An 18,259-nucleotide genomic window follows, 5' to 3' on the forward strand; every position below is an offset into this window, starting at 1 on the left:
TCCCATTTATCATAGTGAACATTAATGTTCTGGACTAAAAATTGCCTTTAAACCTTCGGCATTTTTTTTCTGTTGAAGAAACTACATTTGCATTTACAATAACAAGCTGAAATACAGAGTAACAGTAAATGTTACAAATCCTTCCTTTTCAGCTTGGAGAATGACAGTGATTAACTTTTCCTTGGTGTCTGTATGTTGTTCTCTTGGTGTTGTATGAAACATGTGCCTTTTTGCTACTAGATAGGGAGCAGCAGGAAGTGATTGCAAAATGCTGCGTTGGAAGCTCACCTTGCAGTGAGCTGACTGGGGGTTTTTTTAACCAAGTGTTTTTTATTTGGCATAGCACAGCCCTTTTCTTGTCTTCTTTTTAAAAATATGACACTCCTTTCCCACGTGTCTCATCCAACAGTGTTTCACCATTTTCTTTCCTGTCCCCTTGTGTAAAGTTAAACTATATTTTCAGCTGTCCAAAGCCATAAAATTCTCATTGCTGTGATTAGACCCAAAGATAGCTTAAGTTGTCAGCTAGAAAAACAGTCTTTGGCTTTCTGAAAAGGAGGGAGATGAAAGCTGTACCACTTCCGCATCAAAATGTAATCACCGTTTGTTTCCAGAGAACCTCCATTTCACCTGACCAGGAGAGGCTGGGGAGAATTTCCAGTGAGAGTGCAGATACACTTCAAGGATAGCCAGAACAAAAGGATTGATATCATACACAATTTGAAGGTATTTGAACAAAATACTTGAGAGAAAGGCATTTAAATGAGCTCTTTTGCATAATCTAGAAGAGGCTCTGCTTGTGTATGTGCTTTTGCCTCTCTGTGTTATGAGTGTCCTCCTGGTTATTTTCATATGAATAGTTGAGCTGGAGGATCAAAATAGATCCAGGAAAGCCTCTTACCTTGGCTGTATGGAGTTGATGCAGTAGCAGGGAACCCAGCCTTGCAGCAGCTGAAGCTGCTCAGAGAAGCAATGTTTACCTGTTTTTTCTGTACAATTTGAGATTTTCATCATGTTTTCACTGGCTTTAACCTAACGGTGCTTTAGGGCTTTCTTCCTCCTGGTAAAGTGGCTACCATGTCTGTTCTGTTCCTTCAGCACAGGCACGTATCAGCTAATGATGATCTTTGTTGTTAGAGTGGGCAGGGAGGGCTGAGATTCCCTATTCAGCCCATGTTCCCTTTGAAAAGAGCTCCCTTTTCCAACTCATTCACCCCTGTAACACTTGGGATTTATAGTATGCAGCTATTTATAGTCCTGGAAAACTAGGCCATTGCTCGTTTTCCTTTTAATTAATAGTCCCTGGCATGAGTGGACTTAAGTCCTGAGCTGGGTTAGTCTCCTGTTTCTTTGAGCAGCATTAGTTTTATTTGAGCTCTGCCTGCATTAATGAATTTCATGCTAAATAAGGTACCTCATTGCAACCCTAAATATAGACAGTAGAGGAGGTTGAAAATATTCCCCTGCAACTTAGGGACTTTTAATGCAGGTGGTGAGTAAAATGTGTTTGGGGAGATACGACCTGGGGAGAAATTATTAACACTGTGATGGACGGTGAAGGAAGCTCAGCCTACAGAAGAAAAATGAGCCAGTCCATGGCACACAGGAGCTCAAATCAGCAAATCTTTGCTGTTCCCATACTGAGCCTGTGGCTGCCATGAGGGTGTGAGAGTGAGCTGAGTCCTCCTCCGTGGCTGGCACCTCGTGTGCCCCTGCACTCTGGCACATTGTGCTCCTCTCAAACCCAGCTGCTTCTATAGGTGTCTTAACAGATGCCTCTGGGATGTTATGCCTCTTTATCAGCTGATGGCTCGGTGTGAACACTTACTTAATCAAGAACTGTAGTTTAAACATAGCTTTTGTGTTGGTCAGTTGAAAATTCAGAGTTTTTCTCATTATTATTTCCTTATATTGACATCAGGAATAAAAAAATGACACTGACTGAGGACTTCTCTTAGATGGAAATATTCCCTCAGCAATCTCATTTCCTTCAACTTTTTTGCTCCTTTCCACTTTAGTGTGGGCCTTGGGTCATGGTTGAATTTTTTGCAGAAGAGAGGGAAGGCACTTATCAGAGCCCACAGATTTCTGACCTTACGGCCTCAAAATACTGAATGCGCTGCTGCTCAACTTAGATAGTTTGAAAATTCTTTCAAACAATTTGTATTGTAAGTTCTAGCTAATATATTGCTTTGCCCTGGCTAATATATTGTATTGTCTTACCCAGCTGGACAGGACCTACACAGGCCTGCAGACACTTGGCGCAGAAACGGTGAGTCAGAGGGTCATGGGATGGATGTTGTGCTTTGATTCCTTTAAAGATGTTTAAAAAGAAAAGATGTATGGGACTAAGCACAGAGTCAAACCCATTTGATTTCACAATTTCTAGAATGTAGATTTTGCTCTCTTGTTGAATGAAAGGATTGTGACACCTTGTCACTATTCATGACAACAGTATTTTTTTCTCCTTCCTGGTTCAGGGGACACCGTTTCCAGCTCTTCCTTCACAAAGAACTTGGCTTGTACTGGAGCTTTAAATTTTATTGCTTTGTGAAGCTTTTGGTGCAAAATGTTCTGATTTGCGTTCTGATGTGGTGCAGAGCTTACACATAAAGAATTTAAGTTCAAGGGATCATCCAAATATTCTGTTGAAATTTTGCTGTATATTAAGTACTTCTAAGTTTCCATATCTGTCAGGATTCAGGACATTAATGGAAAATGAACTCTTAATTAATAACCCATAGTTCACTGTATTTCTGAAATTTTCTTGATATTGTTTTCCCCTTGTTGTACTGTAGTGAATGGAAATTTTTATGGTGAAATCGCATTACTTCAGCTTTTCAGTTTGTGGGGAAAACATTAATGTGAAATGTCTACTGTGATTAAAGAACACTTTTGAAGAGTAGATCATGTGGTGTGTTTCTCAAGGCCTTACCAGAAAAGGCAGGCTTCAGTTTTGTGCCGGTCTCTACAGGGGTATGCAGTCCTTTCTTTAGTGGGTTGCTTGGAGCTGGGCTGCATAATCCTTCCAGTGTTTACAGTTCAGATTTCCCCATGGACTGAGACATGCTATTTTACTGTGGGGATTCAATGTTGCAAGATTTTTGTCGTAGCTCAAGTACTGATGGACCTTTGGGAACTGTCCCTGAAATGAATGGAAATGTTATGTAGAGGTGGGGGAAACAAAGGGAGAGGTTTTTAGGCATTAAAATAAATAGGCATCGTTGTTCTTGGTTTTTATATCTTTACCTAGCTACCAAATACTAATGTCCTTTCTCCTATTTTTGGAAGGTAGTGGATGTGGAGCTACACAGGCATTCCCTTGGCGAGGAGTATCTCTTCTCCCAGTCTTCAGAGTCTGACCTTTCTGATGTTCCTACATCTTTATCACTGCCACTGAGTATCCCAGCACCAGTCAAAGCTTCTTCACCAATTAAACAATTGAGGGACTCCAGCCCAGATGCTTCTGTGGACAAAGGTAAAGCAAATGGGTGTAGGTGAAAGGCAAGTTCTTGGAACTTTGGCTCTGCTGGATACCTCCTCTTAATTGCTCTTATGCCTTAAAGGTTGCTGGTGCTACATGCTTGTTGCTCACCCTAGATCATATTTTCCTTAATGTGCTCTGAAATGTAATGCAGAAATTGTTACAGATTATTTGGTTTTGGAGTTTGGTTCGGTTTTGTTCCAGTTTTTTATCTGAAGTTTGTTGAGCAGGCTCTGTTTTGCTAAAATGTAGTGAATAGGGAAGAGCAGATGTAGTTGGAAAAAAGGTGGTTGAATAGCACTTGTAGTTTTGGCTTTGGCAGACTATTTTCAGAGGGGCTTTTAGGTTTCTGAATGTTTTAGGGACTGTGTATACATTTAAGGAATTGGTCTAGTGGTGCGTTCAGTTACACGTTAGTGCTTAACATGAGCTGACTATGAGGGAACAAAAATCCCTAGGTAACTGCAGTCACTGTACTGTTGGGAATAGAGATTGAAAAAGTCGTGTTTGTTTGTCTCAGGGATGATGGCATCTCTGCACGTCGGGGTCTCATTTTCCCCTTCCCCTGTAAGATCAGGAAAGTCAGGGTCCATTGCAGTGGAGCAGCAGTTGAGGCCTTAGGATCACTTGGATTGCCTGGAACAGGCAGTGTTGGCCCCCTGGGCATGCTGCTAGGATTTGTAGTTTGAAGTAGGAAGAGCCGTGCCTCTGTTGGCATTGAGCTTTGCTTTCTGGAACACTCGGTGTCAAGGCTTGCACGACAGACCTTGGTTACCTGGGCTGAGATACCGGGGTGTGTGTTACAGTTTGTTACAGTTTACATTCTTTAGTGTGAGAAACCTGGACACAGCAATGCTGTATTTCAAAATAGTGTCAGGTGCAGCATGGTCTGATGCTTTTCTTGATTTATGCTGACACTCCTGTGTTCAAGGAGTGGCTGTATGCTGGTTCTGTGCATGGTTGTGCTTCCTGATAGGCACTGTGATGCCACTGGTGGTGTTCAAGCTCAGCAAGAAGAATGTCTGCTGTATAAATGTGGTCTTTTCTTGGGGCCAGAAAAGGGCAAACTCAACCAAATTTTAAACACACAGGTTTTTTATTCAAACAGGAAGATTTGTAGCATCTTTAGCTGAGCAGTGCTACAGCCAACAGGAAGGAAGTAAACCTACCTTCTTTTTACACTGGCAGGCAGTGGCTTCTCTCAGCAGCTCCAGGTTAATTGATCTCCTTCTACACCAAATAAAGTGGATTCCATAGCCCAGCTCAAAAGGCAGTCTCTGGACTCCTTGACCTCTTACTCCAGAAAATGCACTGCGAGATTCTCTGCAGAGGAGACCCAGCCTTAGTCCTGTGGAGCCCTAACCAAGGACACTTGGGACTTGCAGCAGCTTTTGTTCAGTGGAAGGTCATTCCAAGAAAGTGTGTAAGAGGTGGCTGATCACCTGCCACAGCTGAACACGGTGTGCATGTTACCATTTTATTCTTCTTGTCCAGCAGATCCAAGAGGCCTGTGCAGGAGCAATCCCCCTACCTCACTTCTCCCTGTTCAACACCTCCCACCAGTTGCTTTTCCTTCCTTCCTTCCTTCCTTCAAGAGCGTGTTTGTCGTACCTGAGTTATGCTTGTGTAGAGAAGCACAGTAAGGAATTAGATGTATCAGCCTAAGAACTATTTCTGTTCTTTTCCCTGTTTTAATCAGGATTCTCTGGGAATGCTGAAACCGAAAGACATGCTGCATTTTATTCTCTGCCATCCTCGATAGAACGGACTCCCACCAAATTAGCCACACAGAAAGTTGCCTTTGGCTCTCATGGAAATTCAGCCTTTCAACCCATTGCAGCTAGCTGTAAAATAGTGCCTCAAGGTCAGAGTCCAAGCCCTGCAGAGTCACCAGGAAAGTCCTTCCAGCCTATCACCATGAGTTGCAAGATTGTATCAGGTGAATGTTAGTTTACTTACCCCAGTGCCTCCCCCCCGGAAAATAAGAGAGTGAACCAGTTGGACTCGTTTTGTGTCCTTCCCTTGATTTTCTTCCAGTCTTTGGACATCAGACAATAGGAAACTCTAGAATAAGGAGCTAAGCACGCTTCTTAATGTTCAATGAAAAACAAATACAAGTGTGAAATGGTTCACAACAGATCAAAAGCAGGATGAGAGCTGTTCTTGAATGCTCTTAAGTATGAAATAGATAGTCTTGAAATGGACTGCTACCCACAGAAAGGCCCAGGCAAAAGCACATCTTACTTGTGGAATATTTTTATGTGGGAAGAAGCCATTCTTCTCCTTCCTGCTTTCATGCAGCTGGGATGGATTAAGAATAATTTTTTTCTTGACTACTGGGCAAATAATTAGTTTTAACCTTGTAGACTCAAATAGATCCTCTTGTGCTTGTCGTATTGCATCGATGCAGCAGCTTTGCTCTTTGTCTTCGAAAGTCCACCTTGTGTTGGATTAAATTGCCAGCTGGCTGTGTTGAGCAATGTTACAGCTTCTGAACCAAACCATGGCCAAGGTGCTGCTTTGCTCGTTTCACTTGTGGTCCCTTCCCTGCCTGGGTGTGCTGCCAATCACTGGATGATGTTTTACATCAGAAAGTGTTAGTGTACAGCTCACTGTGGCACATGCTGAGAAGCTGCAAGGTGACCTGTTGCAGCTCTTCATTTTCTGATGTTCAGGGTAGAGAAGGTGAAGCACCAGCTCTCAGTATGTGTGATTTCTGGTGATCTGCTCCCAGGTAATTTTCTTAAAGTGTGTCTGGTATGTTGTTTTGGTTTGGCTGTGTTGTTGTTTTTGTTTGTTTTTTTTTTTTTAATTAAATTTCAGTATTGTTCCTTGACATCTTAAAATTGTACTCAGGTTGATTTACACTTTAACCTATGCCAAGTGCTTCATTCTTTCATTATAAGCTCTTCTCTTGATCTTTTCCCAAAGCTTCCTAGAAAGCAGGCATTACAGGGGCCATCCTATCTTTCCTAAACTCCTTGGACTATTCTTTGTTGATCCTTGCTATTTAAATGTTTCCCTGCTAAATATTTTTCCAAGTTTCTGCTGTCTGCTGAGAAGGGCTACCCCTTTCAGATTTCAAAGCAGTTTATACGACATGGGGATTTTATTTGATGAGCATTTATGTTCTGTTTTAATTATCAGTAACTGCCAAGAAAGTAGATTAACAGGCAGGTGAAGCTTGGTGTTTGCTGCTCTTTTCTCTGATCACTTCCTTGCCTGTCCTTTTCTCTGAATTTCTTGTTTACCTCTTCATGCAGCTTTTTTCTTCTCTAGTTTCTCTCTCTCCTGGCCATGTTACCCAGAAGTTGCACATTTTACAGATTGATTTCAAGGGTTTCTGCTGTAGTGAGAGCAGTGAAGGGACCAGAGCAGGGAAGGGGCTCAGGTGTTCCTGCTGCCCGAGGCTGTTCCACACAGCCTTTTTAGGGGCACTCCTTGGTTCCCACTCTGAGTGCCTGTACCATGGGCTGCACAAGGGCAAGAGAGCTCAGCTCTCTTTCTTCATCTCCTTGGGTGCACTGGTCTTAGCAGTGAGAATGATGGAGGTAATATCCCTCAGGATTTGGGGATGGACCAAATGGCTTCTCAAGTTACCTTTGAGCCCTGCTTGTCCTGGTAGGCAGAGCATGTCCAGGGTAGGTAGGAGCTGTAGTGTTTTATATGCCTTTTCCTTTCCTTCTGTCTCTTCTTTCCTTCTCCAAGTCCTGTGACCTCACTCAGGCTGGGAAATGCATCCTCAAAAAATGTTCCTTCTCTAAGCCATTTTCAAAAGTACTACTATTGCCATGTTTTTATGTTCTGACAACATTTACAAGCTAGAAGCATTGGACTTTTTCTCTTAAGGTTCTCCAATATCGACCCCTAGTCCATCTCCGCTACCTCGTACCCCAACGTCCACTCCGGTGCACATGAAGCAAGGCTCTGCTAGCTCAGTCATTAATAACCCGTATATTATTGTGGACAAGCCTGGACAGACGGTTGGAGCTGCAGCCACAAGCACAGGTGTGTAGTGTGACCACAGAAGGCAGTGGCTTAGTCTTACCCATTCAAGTTTGTTCTCCCTTTAAACTCATCAGTATAACAGCAGCATTTCAGCTTGTGAAGATGGAAAAGCACTCAGCAGAGAAAGAGGAAGGTGTTGGTTTGCACAGCTGGCCTGCGTGCGTGGCTGAGGGTGTCTCGGACTTGAGCACAGCTTCCTTTAGGAAGCAGCATAGTGTGAAGCCAAACTGAATTCACAGATACCTCTTCAAAGAGAGCCTGTTCTTTTCAGGTGAAAAGGTAAGGGGAGAAAGTGATGTAGATCGTGTTGCACAGATTTAGGCAGAAACAGTGCACAGGTGGTTGGGTGACAATGGTGGCATGGATGTGGCAAAGAGCATGGAGAGGTCGCAGTGACTGGCAGATCAGTCTTGGGGTCCCAGTGTGGGGCACAGTAGATGTGTTGAACTGCAGAGACCCTGGTTACCAGGAGAACAGCCATGCTGGTTTTTGGTACTGCTCTCAGCTTCTACCTGGTCCAATTCCAGCTGGTTTGGATTCCTCTTAACTGGATTCCCTCAGTGGTGACAAAAGCCTGGGGTCATAGGGAGGGCTGAACTGCAGGACACAGGTGATGGCTAGAGGAGTCAGTCAGTAATCTTTGTGTTGGGGCTGGAGGAAAGGTCCCTCAGAAGTCATTTATTTGTTGTGATATATGGCCAAGAACTGCTGTCTATTTTAAAACAGACTTGTTTGTGTATGTCTGTGCCTCACAGCATCTCAGCAGGGACACCCAGGGCCAAGTGAGGAGTGCAGCATCCATGGAACACAAACCGTTTGTGGGCATGGCTGGAAAGCACAAAAATTACTTTTACTAATGCTTGCTCCCTTTATCTGAGGGATCACAGCTGTCGTGTTCATTTTAACTTCATCACAGAGGGAATTGGTATGGTAATTGGTAGGAACTGTGTAGCTGTATCTGAATTTTTTAAAGTATGTTTTGGGGCTTTGTTGGCAACACTGATGCTGTTTCACCAAGAGGGTTTGATTACCTGGGGGTTTTTGATTGATTGGGGGATTTCTGCCTCTTACTTTCTATTTCTTCTTTACCTCCAGCCTGACTGTCTACTCTGTCTAAGTGGTTTATCATGGTTTGGGTGACATTTGGGGTCTTCTAATAGAGGTCTGTACATGGAGGATAGGATGTGTAGATGCACCAGGTCTTTTGGACATACAAATGTTAGTGCAGTTATTGTTACAGCTGCAGTTTCCCACCACAGTTGAGATGTAAGTACAGAGCAGCCTGGCAGAGACTGCCTGCTGCCTCTCCCTCCCTGCACTCCTGTGCCTCCCCTGTATCCTGCACAAGTCAGATCAGATCAGTGGCAGAGCAGAAAACTGATACCTCCCCTCCCCAAAGAGCTTTGTTGTGAGAGAGCCTCATCACCAGACCCTGTGTGAGTGAGCAAGAGGGTCTGTGGAACTGACTTTGGCAACAGCAGCCAGGCTGGATTGAGCATAATGCGTATTACAGAAAAAGTCACTGGGGCACTTTTTGATAAGGCTGCAGATTGTATTTGAGAAAAGGGGTGAGATCATCATACTCTGTGAAAGCCAGCCTTCCCAAGCCTTCATTCTCAGAAATGGCTGCTCATTTACTTCTAAACTTAAGTTTAGAACAACTGTAGGAGAGACTGGTTTTTTTGCTTTCATGTGTGTAATCCATGGCTTTGGTGTCTCTTGAACAAACAAAACTGACAAACCAGCCCAACAACAGCAGTAACAAGACTGCTGAGGAGCAGTCTTGTGTACACACTGATAATGCAGGGTAAGTTTACCACTGGGCCCCCGTCCATCTTGGGGGCCAGGAGAGTGCTGTGGCACGTGTCAATCTGTTAATTTTGCAAGAGCATCTGCCACAGAGGACCCTATGCCTTCGTTCCTTGTTTCTGTTTCTTCCTTTACCCTCCTCACTCTGTCCCTTGCTCTTGTTACTCCTCACTTTGTCTCCCTCCTTTTCTGGCCTTCCTTTTCCTTCCCTCTCCAAGCCTTCCTCCATGCCAGTGTCCAAGGCTAGTATGGGTTCGGAGGGCTTCTGGGAGGACTTTGCATCTACAGCAGCAAGTTCTGTCCTAATTTCACATATTTGCACACGTTGCTGATATCCTCAGCCACCCAGGAAGGTTCCTGACCATTTGCTTGCTGCACACAGAGCAGTGAGTGGAGAGTACCTTCTCTGGGCCATGATCTCTGCAGGTGGAAATTCGGTGGTGGATTTATTTTGTGCCCATGGCAGTTCCTGCTGATGTACCTCATGGAGAATGCAGATGAAATGAAATGCCTTGTTCCCTGTTAGAAGAGGTTTCATGTGTGCAGTGGCCCTGCTCCCAGCCCTCACCCAGCATCTACTTTATTTCCTGCTGCGCAGGGAGCCCGACCAGCAAACTGAGCAGTGTCTGTCAGGCCTCTCACGGGACTGGATCTCCTGTGTCAAAGACCCATGGGAGCAGTTTTGTCACCTCAGCTGTCAAGGTAATGTTCTCATTAAGTGTGTACTTCCCATTTAAAGTTCAGCTTCCTATTAAATGGGACTTTTTTGTATTAAAAATTCCGCACTTCAGGCAAATTCCTTAGATTGTCATTTCATGTGAAGGTTTACTGTGTTTAACAGATGGAGCCATAGGAGAACATGGTGGTTATACAAGATGATAGTGTCACTTCATGCAGCTCTAATTAGGCTTGCCTACATATCTGTTAAAGGCACTGCTCTTTTACTTTTCTGCAAGGAAATCCATGGAGGGCACAGCTCCCAAAACGCTGTATCTTTCAAAAAAGCTCTTCTGTAGCTGACTTTGATCTTCTTCACTTTGCTAGTGACAGATTATGATTAAACCAGAGGTGCCTACTTCAAAGCCTTCACTCTATTCATTATTTTTGTACAGCAGCTGTTCCTAGCAGCCTGAAAATAACTCATGTAGTGGTTTTACAACTGCCTGCATTTAGAAAAATGTTTGCGTAAACAGTGGAGTAACATTTGGATGTGTAAACAAACAGCAGTAAATACAGTTCATGCTTCTGATCTGCAAAGCCCAAAAGGTACAGAGCTGAACTGTCTCGCATAAAATCTCTCCCACATCTTGTGCTAGGAATGATATTTCTGGCAGGGAAGTGGCGTCAGCGAGGCTCTGAAAGCAGCTGGTGGGTGTGCTGCTGGAAACAGGAGCGTCTCCAAGCCACAGTATTAATGCAGGATATGGTGGGGGAAGGCTTGCCAGTCAGCCTGCAGAGAGCAAATCACTTCACATTTGGAACTGAGATGCTGCCTATGTCTGCTGGGGAAAAAGTGTTGCAGATTGTTGTCTGAAGCAGTTCGTTTGGAGTAGCATTTTAAGTATCAAGTGTGCAGCTAGCTAGTCAGATTTTAAAAACCTGTGTGCTCAGATGGATTTCACTTAACTGTGTTGAAAATAATTCATTATTCTTTATTTTTCACTGATTTGGGACAGTTTTTACTGAAAAGTTTTCAATGAGTCAGAGTAGGCCCATATCATTAGTAACAGTTGAATTCTGTATTTCCAGGGCAAAGGTAAAAACTGAAGGTATTTTTAAAAACCCATTTAAAAAAATCATACTTCTGTAAACAGAAATGTCATTTGATTTGTGTCTTCTGGTTGGTGGAAAAGCTGTAATTTTATGTTTTTTTTAAAGAGAAGAGTGTATCTGATAGTTCAGTGGGATATTACAGGTTGGTGAGTTATGCAACTCACCACTTTTCATCTCTTCACTGTGTGCTAGTTTTCTTTATTTATTTTAACGACTTCAGGCTGTGTTTCTCCAGCCAGTCTCAAATGCAGCTGCTGTTGGGAGGACAGGTTATGCCTCCAGCCTCGTCTTCACACTTCCCATTGGCTACAGCTACAACCCCAGTTGTGCAGCTATGTGGTGAACCAGAGCAGACAGCCAACCTGCTTGAAAACTAATGTTTTTCCAGCCGTGTGTGTCAGTACAAGGAAGATGTCAGGAGTTGCAGGGCCTGATTTCTGGTCGTGATCCAACCCAAGGATGGGCCAAGTGATTGTAAAATCGTGGCTTTGGGGTTCACATTGATTGTAAAAGAGAGCAATTATATTGTAACAAACTGCCTCAAATGCACTTGACTTCTCTGCTGGCCTCAGACCCAAAAGTGCCAGGTGCATGATTTTGCAGGTGTGGAAATGTCTTTTACTCCATTTAGTTACATAGCTTTGTTTGTTTGGTGAGTTCTGTCTGGAAGGATTGTGTGTCACTGCATCGTTCCAGATAGAGGAGAGCATAAATTCCTCTGAGAAAAGAATGTTCCCCTCCATAACTTGTTTCTTCTCACGCTGTCTTCTCTCTCTGAGATTGTGTATAGAATCACAAAATGGCTGAGGTTGGCAGAGACCTCTGGAGATAACCACTCCACCTCAAACCAGGGTCAAATAGAGTAGGTTCCTTGGGAATGTGTCCATTTGGGTTTTGAGTATCTTCAAGGCTGAAGAGTCCACAGCCTCTCTGAGCAACCTGTTACTCTGTTTGATCACCATCAATAACAACAAAGTTTTCCTTATAATTTCCTGTATTTCAATCTGTACCCATTGACTCTGTCCTTGCAGGGGATACTATTGAGTGGTGTCTGGCTTGACCTTCATTATACCTTCCTAGCAGGTATTTGTATGCATTGATAAGATGCCCCCTCAGCCTATTTGAACTTTAAGTGAAATACTTTTATATAAAAAATTGATTAGAGAACATGAGTCGGTATTTTTGCCTGTGTATGACTTGGTAAGAAACAGTTACTGCTGTTGGGGATGTAACTTTCCAAATAAAATTTGCTTTGTGGATTATATTAAGAAAGTCAGGCTCCTTTTACTCCAGTGTCAACTGATTTTTGGAATTGTCTTATTTGCCCAGGTAATTTGGCCTGCCCAGATGGTCCGTGCTGCCCTTTATTAGCAGTCACTTGTTTTCTTTCTTTTATTGGACATTTCACTGATTTTTGCACCATGTCTTCTTGTTTGCAGCAGGAGGATTCTCTTTTTGCCACCATGCCACCCCTTTGTCCCATTGGGAGTCATTCCAAGGTGCAAAGCCCCAAATCGGTCACTGGAGGACTTGGAGCTTTTACAAAGGTATTCCTCCTGACTTTTGTGCTGAGACAGGCAGCCTGGTAGTGTCATTTCATGCTGACTTGTGCCACAACCCATGGAACTCCAGTGCCTGTAAAATTCTTACTGGAACCAATGTATCTTGCTGCTAAGGGCTCTGTAGCATCTCTCAAAAATGTGTCTTGTTTTCTTTTCTTTCCCTGTGGCTCTGCTGTACCTTTCCTTTTATCACCTCTTCCATCCTTTCTGGGGTTCTTTTTGAATCACTGTTATGTTCAGGCTGATATTTTGAAAGCTATTTTTAATGGGATGTACTAGAAGTAAAACTGCAGTAGAAGCAAACATCTTTCAGGAGCTTCTTTAAATATTATAACAGTGATTTGTGAATCTCAGATGTTGCTTCTTCTGACTATGTTTCCTTAAATATTATCACATGGAATTTAAAATTGTTTCTGGCAATGTTAGGTGATCCAAGTAAAAGGTGGAAGAAAGCTTCCTACCAGTTACAGTACCTACAACAATCTAACATGAAAAGCCCCCCAAAACAGGCTTTTTTGTGTCACTGCCCTTAGGGATTAGATGTAGGGCTGTCCCAGGGGAAACATAAAACATTTACACAAGAGACTTGTGTATATGTCAGCTATAATCATTTGCAGTGTCTATAGCTATTGGTTGTAATGTTGCAGGATAGAAATAAAAAACAGGTTCAGAACATGAATTTGAAACTTTTAAAGTGTCGTGGCTCCATGCTGAGATGCAGGGTCTGAAGAAGTCAGCTCTGCCCAAGTCCCTTGTTGGGATGACTGGTACTTGTAACACTACCAGCTGTGACTCTGTACTTTCCATGACCACCTCTGAAACATGGACTGCTCTGTCACTGCAGACACCACCCCACACGCTGTGTTGCGAGCAGCCCTCACCTGGAGCTGAGTTAGAGAGTCCCTGTGGTGGTGAGCACCCCACGTCTGAGTTCAGAGCATGCCTGCCCTCCCCTGCAGACAGGCTGCTCCACAAGCGATTTTCCGTGGTTTAAGGGGTTTGCTTTTCTTACAACTGTTTCCTCCTCTTGCCAAGGTGATAATCAAGCAGGAGCCCGGGGAGCTGCCGCAGCAGGCGGCGGTGCCGGCGGCAGGCACGGCGGCGCAGCCCTCGGTGCAGCAGTACGTCACCGTCAAGGGCAGCCACATGCTGGCCCTGTCCCCGCAGAAACCCGTCGTGAGCACCGGCGAGGGGACGGTGCAGTCCAAGGTATGGGGCACGTGGGCATCTCTGCTGGGGTGGGAGCTGTCTTGTGGTGCTACTGCAACCCTTGGTGCTTCTTCCAGGGGAGCAGGGTCGTTTCTGCCTCGCTCCCAGGTGGCAGCACCATGGTTAGCTGCGTTCTTGTATGCAGAGGGGCTCATATCCTGCTTCCGTGTGGTCCTTGGGAGGGAAGCAGGCTGAACAAGCACTGTTGCATTTTATTGTGTACAGGGACATCTCCTGCTTCTGTCCAAGCCATTGTGACAGGGGGGTGGAGGTGCTTTTGAACTGTCAACCCAGAAAGCTGGCTGCCATCATCAGCTCTTGCTGAAACTCATCCAGGTCGTTCCATAAGAAAAGGTGAATTCTTTCCTAGGAATGCAGGCCTGCAACACAAGAGAACAGCACAAATAGGGAGCAGGGTGGAGGCTGAGCCAGAACTAGCATTAGGTGAGAGCAATCCTACTTGAGTGGCAACTCAGCCATTTTACTGTAGGAGTCGTGCCAGTGCAGTCCTGCTTTGACAGGAGTGACACAGCTTCTGAGAAGGCACAGTGCAGTGACAAGATGACAGATGTGTCAGAAATTGTCTCCATTCTTGCCTCTTCCCATTTTGGACAGAGTCAAATGACATGCCAAGCACTAGAGATTACATACAGAACTTCCACATTTGCATAAGTAAATACTTCTTTTGCATTTGCAACATTTCCTTGTTCTTTTTGCTGCCTTTCTTGCCTGTTTGAGCAGGTATGCAGAAACTCATGTTCCGCTGCAGTTACTGTTAACACATAAAATTTGTGGGTTCTGCTTTGAGGCTGTAGTTTTCCCAGGGAATCTGTTCCCATGAATGCGTTGAAACTGAATTTCTGCATCTCTTTAATTCACCAAGGCAAATTTTATCTTCAGCTGGAATTAAGCCATTGCTTATAAATCAGAAAAAAAGGAATTGCCCTGTAATTTCAATGAACTTAATCTTTTGTGGGTGTGCCAAGATCCTGATTGTGTTTAACAGTTTGTCGTTTTACTTGGGATTGGCCTCTTGCCAACTTAATTTTGTTCCTGAATGAAGAGCTTCTGTTTGTGACCATGCACGTCCTGAAGTATCTGGAAATGGGGGTCGTGTACCAGCTAGGATTCCCATGATGGCTATGGCCAGCAGTGCACCATCCCATCCTTGTTTGTTGCAGGTTGTTGGTGTTCCCGTTGGTTCAGCGTTGCAGTCAACAGTGAAACAAGCGGTGGCAATAAGTGGTGGCCAGATCCTTGTGGCAAAGTCCAGCTCCTCAGTAGCAAAGGCTGTTGGTTCGAAGCAGGTTGTGACTCAAGGTGTAGCCAAAGCCATCGTGAGCGGAGGCGGAGGGACAATTGTTGCTCAGCCCGTGCAGACTATAACAAAGGCACAAGTTTCTTCCACAGGGGCTCAGAAAAGTACATCTCAAGGCTCAGGTAGAGTAATTTTGCACCTTGTTAATAGCTAGTGATGGGTCTATATAATGATTTATTCAACTGCAAAATAACTATGCATGATTGAAAAACTTGAAAGTGAGTATCTCTACTACTTTTCACAGAGCTCTGTAGGAAAATTCATGCTGAGATTAATAATAAAGAAAATGTTAATTCATTATCTGTAAGGGGGAAGAGAGAGCACATGTGCTTTAAAACATGCAGTGTTCTGGGAGTGGAGACTGGAATACAGGCACTGGGGAATGTGCAGGAGACCTAGCAGACTTTCATGGAGCCAGGTCTCACATTTTTGCCTGGCATTATGGTCCTTTCCCCATTAATCCAGCCAGCCCAAGCCAAAGTGTCCCTATTTCATCCCCACATCTTCCCCAGCGCTTAGAGGTACAGGAGTATGGGCAGAAGCATCCTGTCTGCATCTGCACACAGCTGCTTTAGCTGAGCACAGGCTGGGGCTCTGGGCTGTTGGAAAGCTGCTGTGTGGTTGCCAGGGGATGGAGGAAGCCTGCAGACCCCACGGCTGTGCCGCTTTCCACAAGTGGAACTGCACGCAGAGAGATTTTTTCCAGACCTATTAAAAAAAGTGTCTGTGCATCACTGGTGGAGTTAATCTGTGGTTAGAGCAGCTCAGGAGGGATTACTGAGGGCTAGTTGCATGTCACTGAGTGCTTCCATCCTGTGCAGATTTCAGTGCATACTACTTTTTGCAAGCAGCTCTTTTATTTCTTTCTATTCTCTCTTTCTAGTGATGGCTACACTGCAGTTACCAGCCACCAACCTGGCAAACTTGGCAAACTTACCACCAGGCACCAAGCTGTATCTTACCACCAACAGCAAGAACCCTTCTGGGAAAGGAAAACTGCTGCTGATACCCCAAGGAGCCATATTGCGAGCCACAAATAATGCTAGTTAGTCTTGCAGGGAAATCTAATGAGTTAAATAATGTAATCACTGCATAATTAATATGTTTGGCATTTTTGCTATAAAGCATCCTGGTGCTGTGGAAATCAGTAACGGGATAGGGTTTCTTTGTTCACAACAACCCATATGTGGTGGTTTTTAAGTCTGAGATCTCACAAGTGGCTTTTGTTTTCAGTGAAACTGCTTTTCATGCTGTGCTCTCAATGCAGAAATGTGCTTTTGTTAATAGGCCAGTGAATGGAACTCCGAGTGAAATACCTGCAGAACAACACAGCCTGCTGAGATAGTCCAGTGGGCGAGGTTTTGTGTGCAGTGTGCTGCTGCTGTAGGGAATGAGTATTGCAGGCTTTGGACTGTGTAGATGAAAGGATTTGCTGTGAGCCTTCTCTAGAATGCTGTCCTTGAGGCTGGCGTTGGGATGGGAGATGGATTGGGTGAAAAGTTTTTGCTCCCAATTCTGATTTGGCCTGCCTGAGGTATTACTCAGTTCAATATAAGGCTATAAATACCTAGCAACATAGCAATAGAGTACATGTCTACTGAAAAAGTAGATACTCTTGCTGAAGGTATTTTTGGGATGTAGAACTTGTCTTGGGAGCCCCATTGCTTGAGATTTAGGGGGGCAGCTGGGGCAGTTCAGCTTTGATAATCTCATTGGCAGCAAGGAAGATCAAATGCTTGTGATGTTTATGGCAGAGCCATGAGTATTTTTTTTACCCTCGTTTCTTACTGAGAGACTGCAAAGAATTTGCTGTTCAGGCTGTTCCTTCTGGAGATGTAGCAATATCAAAGTGTCACTGCAAATTGCCACAGATTGGTATCCATGATCCATTATTCTATTAACAAAATTGCATTGACAGCCAGTGAAAGTAAAATTAAGAAGCCAGTGAGATTCAGAGTATTTCCAGAGCTTTTGCTGCAGATCCATAACCTGCAAAAGAGTGATGAAAAGATTGTTCTTCTGTTGGACAGCATTTTCATTTGATAGAAAGTTCAAAACAGCCTGAAAGGAGCTTTGCTTGCCCACCAGCCCTCCTAGTTTTCCCAATAGCCCCTCTTGTTCATGGCATTAGCTGAGCTGTAAGAGAGCACAGCAGCACAGCTGAACTACTGAATAATGTTACTTGGCTGCAAAAGACATGGCACCAAATGTCTTGCAAAGTCTTTTCAAGTACCTGTATATACAGGGATGCTTTAGCAGCTGACACTGTCTTTTTACCAAAGGGTCAAGTCTTTTCCTCTGATTACAGGTCTTCAGTCTGGTTCTTCTACGAATAGTGGAGGAGGAGGAGGAGGAGGAGGAGCCCAAAGCACAAGCAGTAACTTGTCCCAGCACCTCACCTATACATCCTACATCCTGAAGCAGACACCCCAGGTCAGTGGCACAAGCATCTCAGTTGAAGCACATTGACACTTCATGCTGCAGTGGTGTTAGGTGGATGTCCTGTGGTTCTGTAGTGTGTGAAACGTTCTTGGATTCTGCTGTCTGGATCTTATTTGACTTTTCTCCATCAGAAAGTGTTCTGCAGCAAGAAGGCTGTATTCAGCTCTTAATGCAGGAGCATCCAGTGTAATTAGCAGTGCATTGTTTCAGAAGATGAAATGTTGTTGTGGCTACATTATAGCTACAAGCTTTTATCTGTTATTGACACTCCTAGATTTCTGTTGACTCTTAACTGTGTTTCAAAGTGCTGACCTCCCTGATGTATTTCTGGAGCAGGGCACCTTTCTGGTTGGCCAGCCTTCGCCTCAGAGCTCTGGGAAGCAGCTGACTCCAGCATCAGTTGTTCAGGGCAGTGTAGGAGTTGGATCATCTTCCACACAAGGACAAGCCCTAAAAGTGATAACTGGACAGAAAACAGCTCTGTTTACACAGGTAATGTGCAAGTGATGTGTTTCTCTCTTACTAGTTTTGTCAAATAAAATATAGGAACCACAGCCACACATTACTGAGAGCATTTCCTTTCACAGTTGTTTGGTTTGATGTGGGTTTTTGTACAATTGTGGTGCTGGCTGTACCACGATGAGGAAAGCACGC

The 18,259-nt window shown here is 44.1% G+C and overlaps 1 protein-coding gene across 8 annotated transcripts in view; it reads left to right on the top strand.

Annotated features, from left to right (window-relative positions):
• The window catches only part of YEATS2 (YEATS domain containing 2), a 48,541-nt gene that overhangs the window by 11,800 nt on the left and 18,482 nt on the right, over positions 1-18,259 (top strand). For 5 of the 8 annotated variants that reach the window (XM_042041799.1, XM_042041795.1, XM_042041793.1 and 2 more), the window contains 12 exons: positions 615-726; positions 2,228-2,272; positions 3,292-3,478; positions 5,184-5,423; positions 7,334-7,492; positions 9,900-10,003; positions 12,514-12,621; positions 13,672-13,845; positions 15,027-15,285; positions 16,047-16,208; positions 17,472-17,596; positions 17,942-18,097. In XM_042041799.1, coding sequence (XP_041897733.1) covers positions 615-726; positions 2,228-2,272; positions 3,292-3,478; positions 5,184-5,423; positions 7,334-7,492; positions 9,900-10,003; positions 12,514-12,621; positions 13,672-13,845; positions 15,027-15,285; positions 16,047-16,208; positions 17,472-17,596; positions 17,942-18,097 — 1,831 coding nt within the window. The remainder of the gene's footprint in view (positions 1-614; positions 727-2,227; positions 2,273-3,291; positions 3,479-5,183; positions 5,424-7,333; positions 7,493-9,899; positions 10,004-12,513; positions 12,622-13,671; positions 13,846-15,026; positions 15,286-16,046; positions 16,209-17,471; positions 17,597-17,941; positions 18,098-18,259) is intronic. The other 3 variants (XM_042041794.1, XM_042041796.1, XM_042041797.1) reach the window with 3 other exon arrangements.

The sequence above is a fragment of the Corvus kubaryi genome, unplaced genomic scaffold, assembly GCF_017639235.1.
Source record: "Corvus kubaryi isolate FWS band 111438036 unplaced genomic scaffold, C.kubaryi_AGA036_p1.0 37397, whole genome shotgun sequence".
In the NCBI taxonomy this organism is placed as follows: domain Eukaryota; kingdom Metazoa; phylum Chordata; class Aves; order Passeriformes; family Corvidae; genus Corvus; species Corvus kubaryi.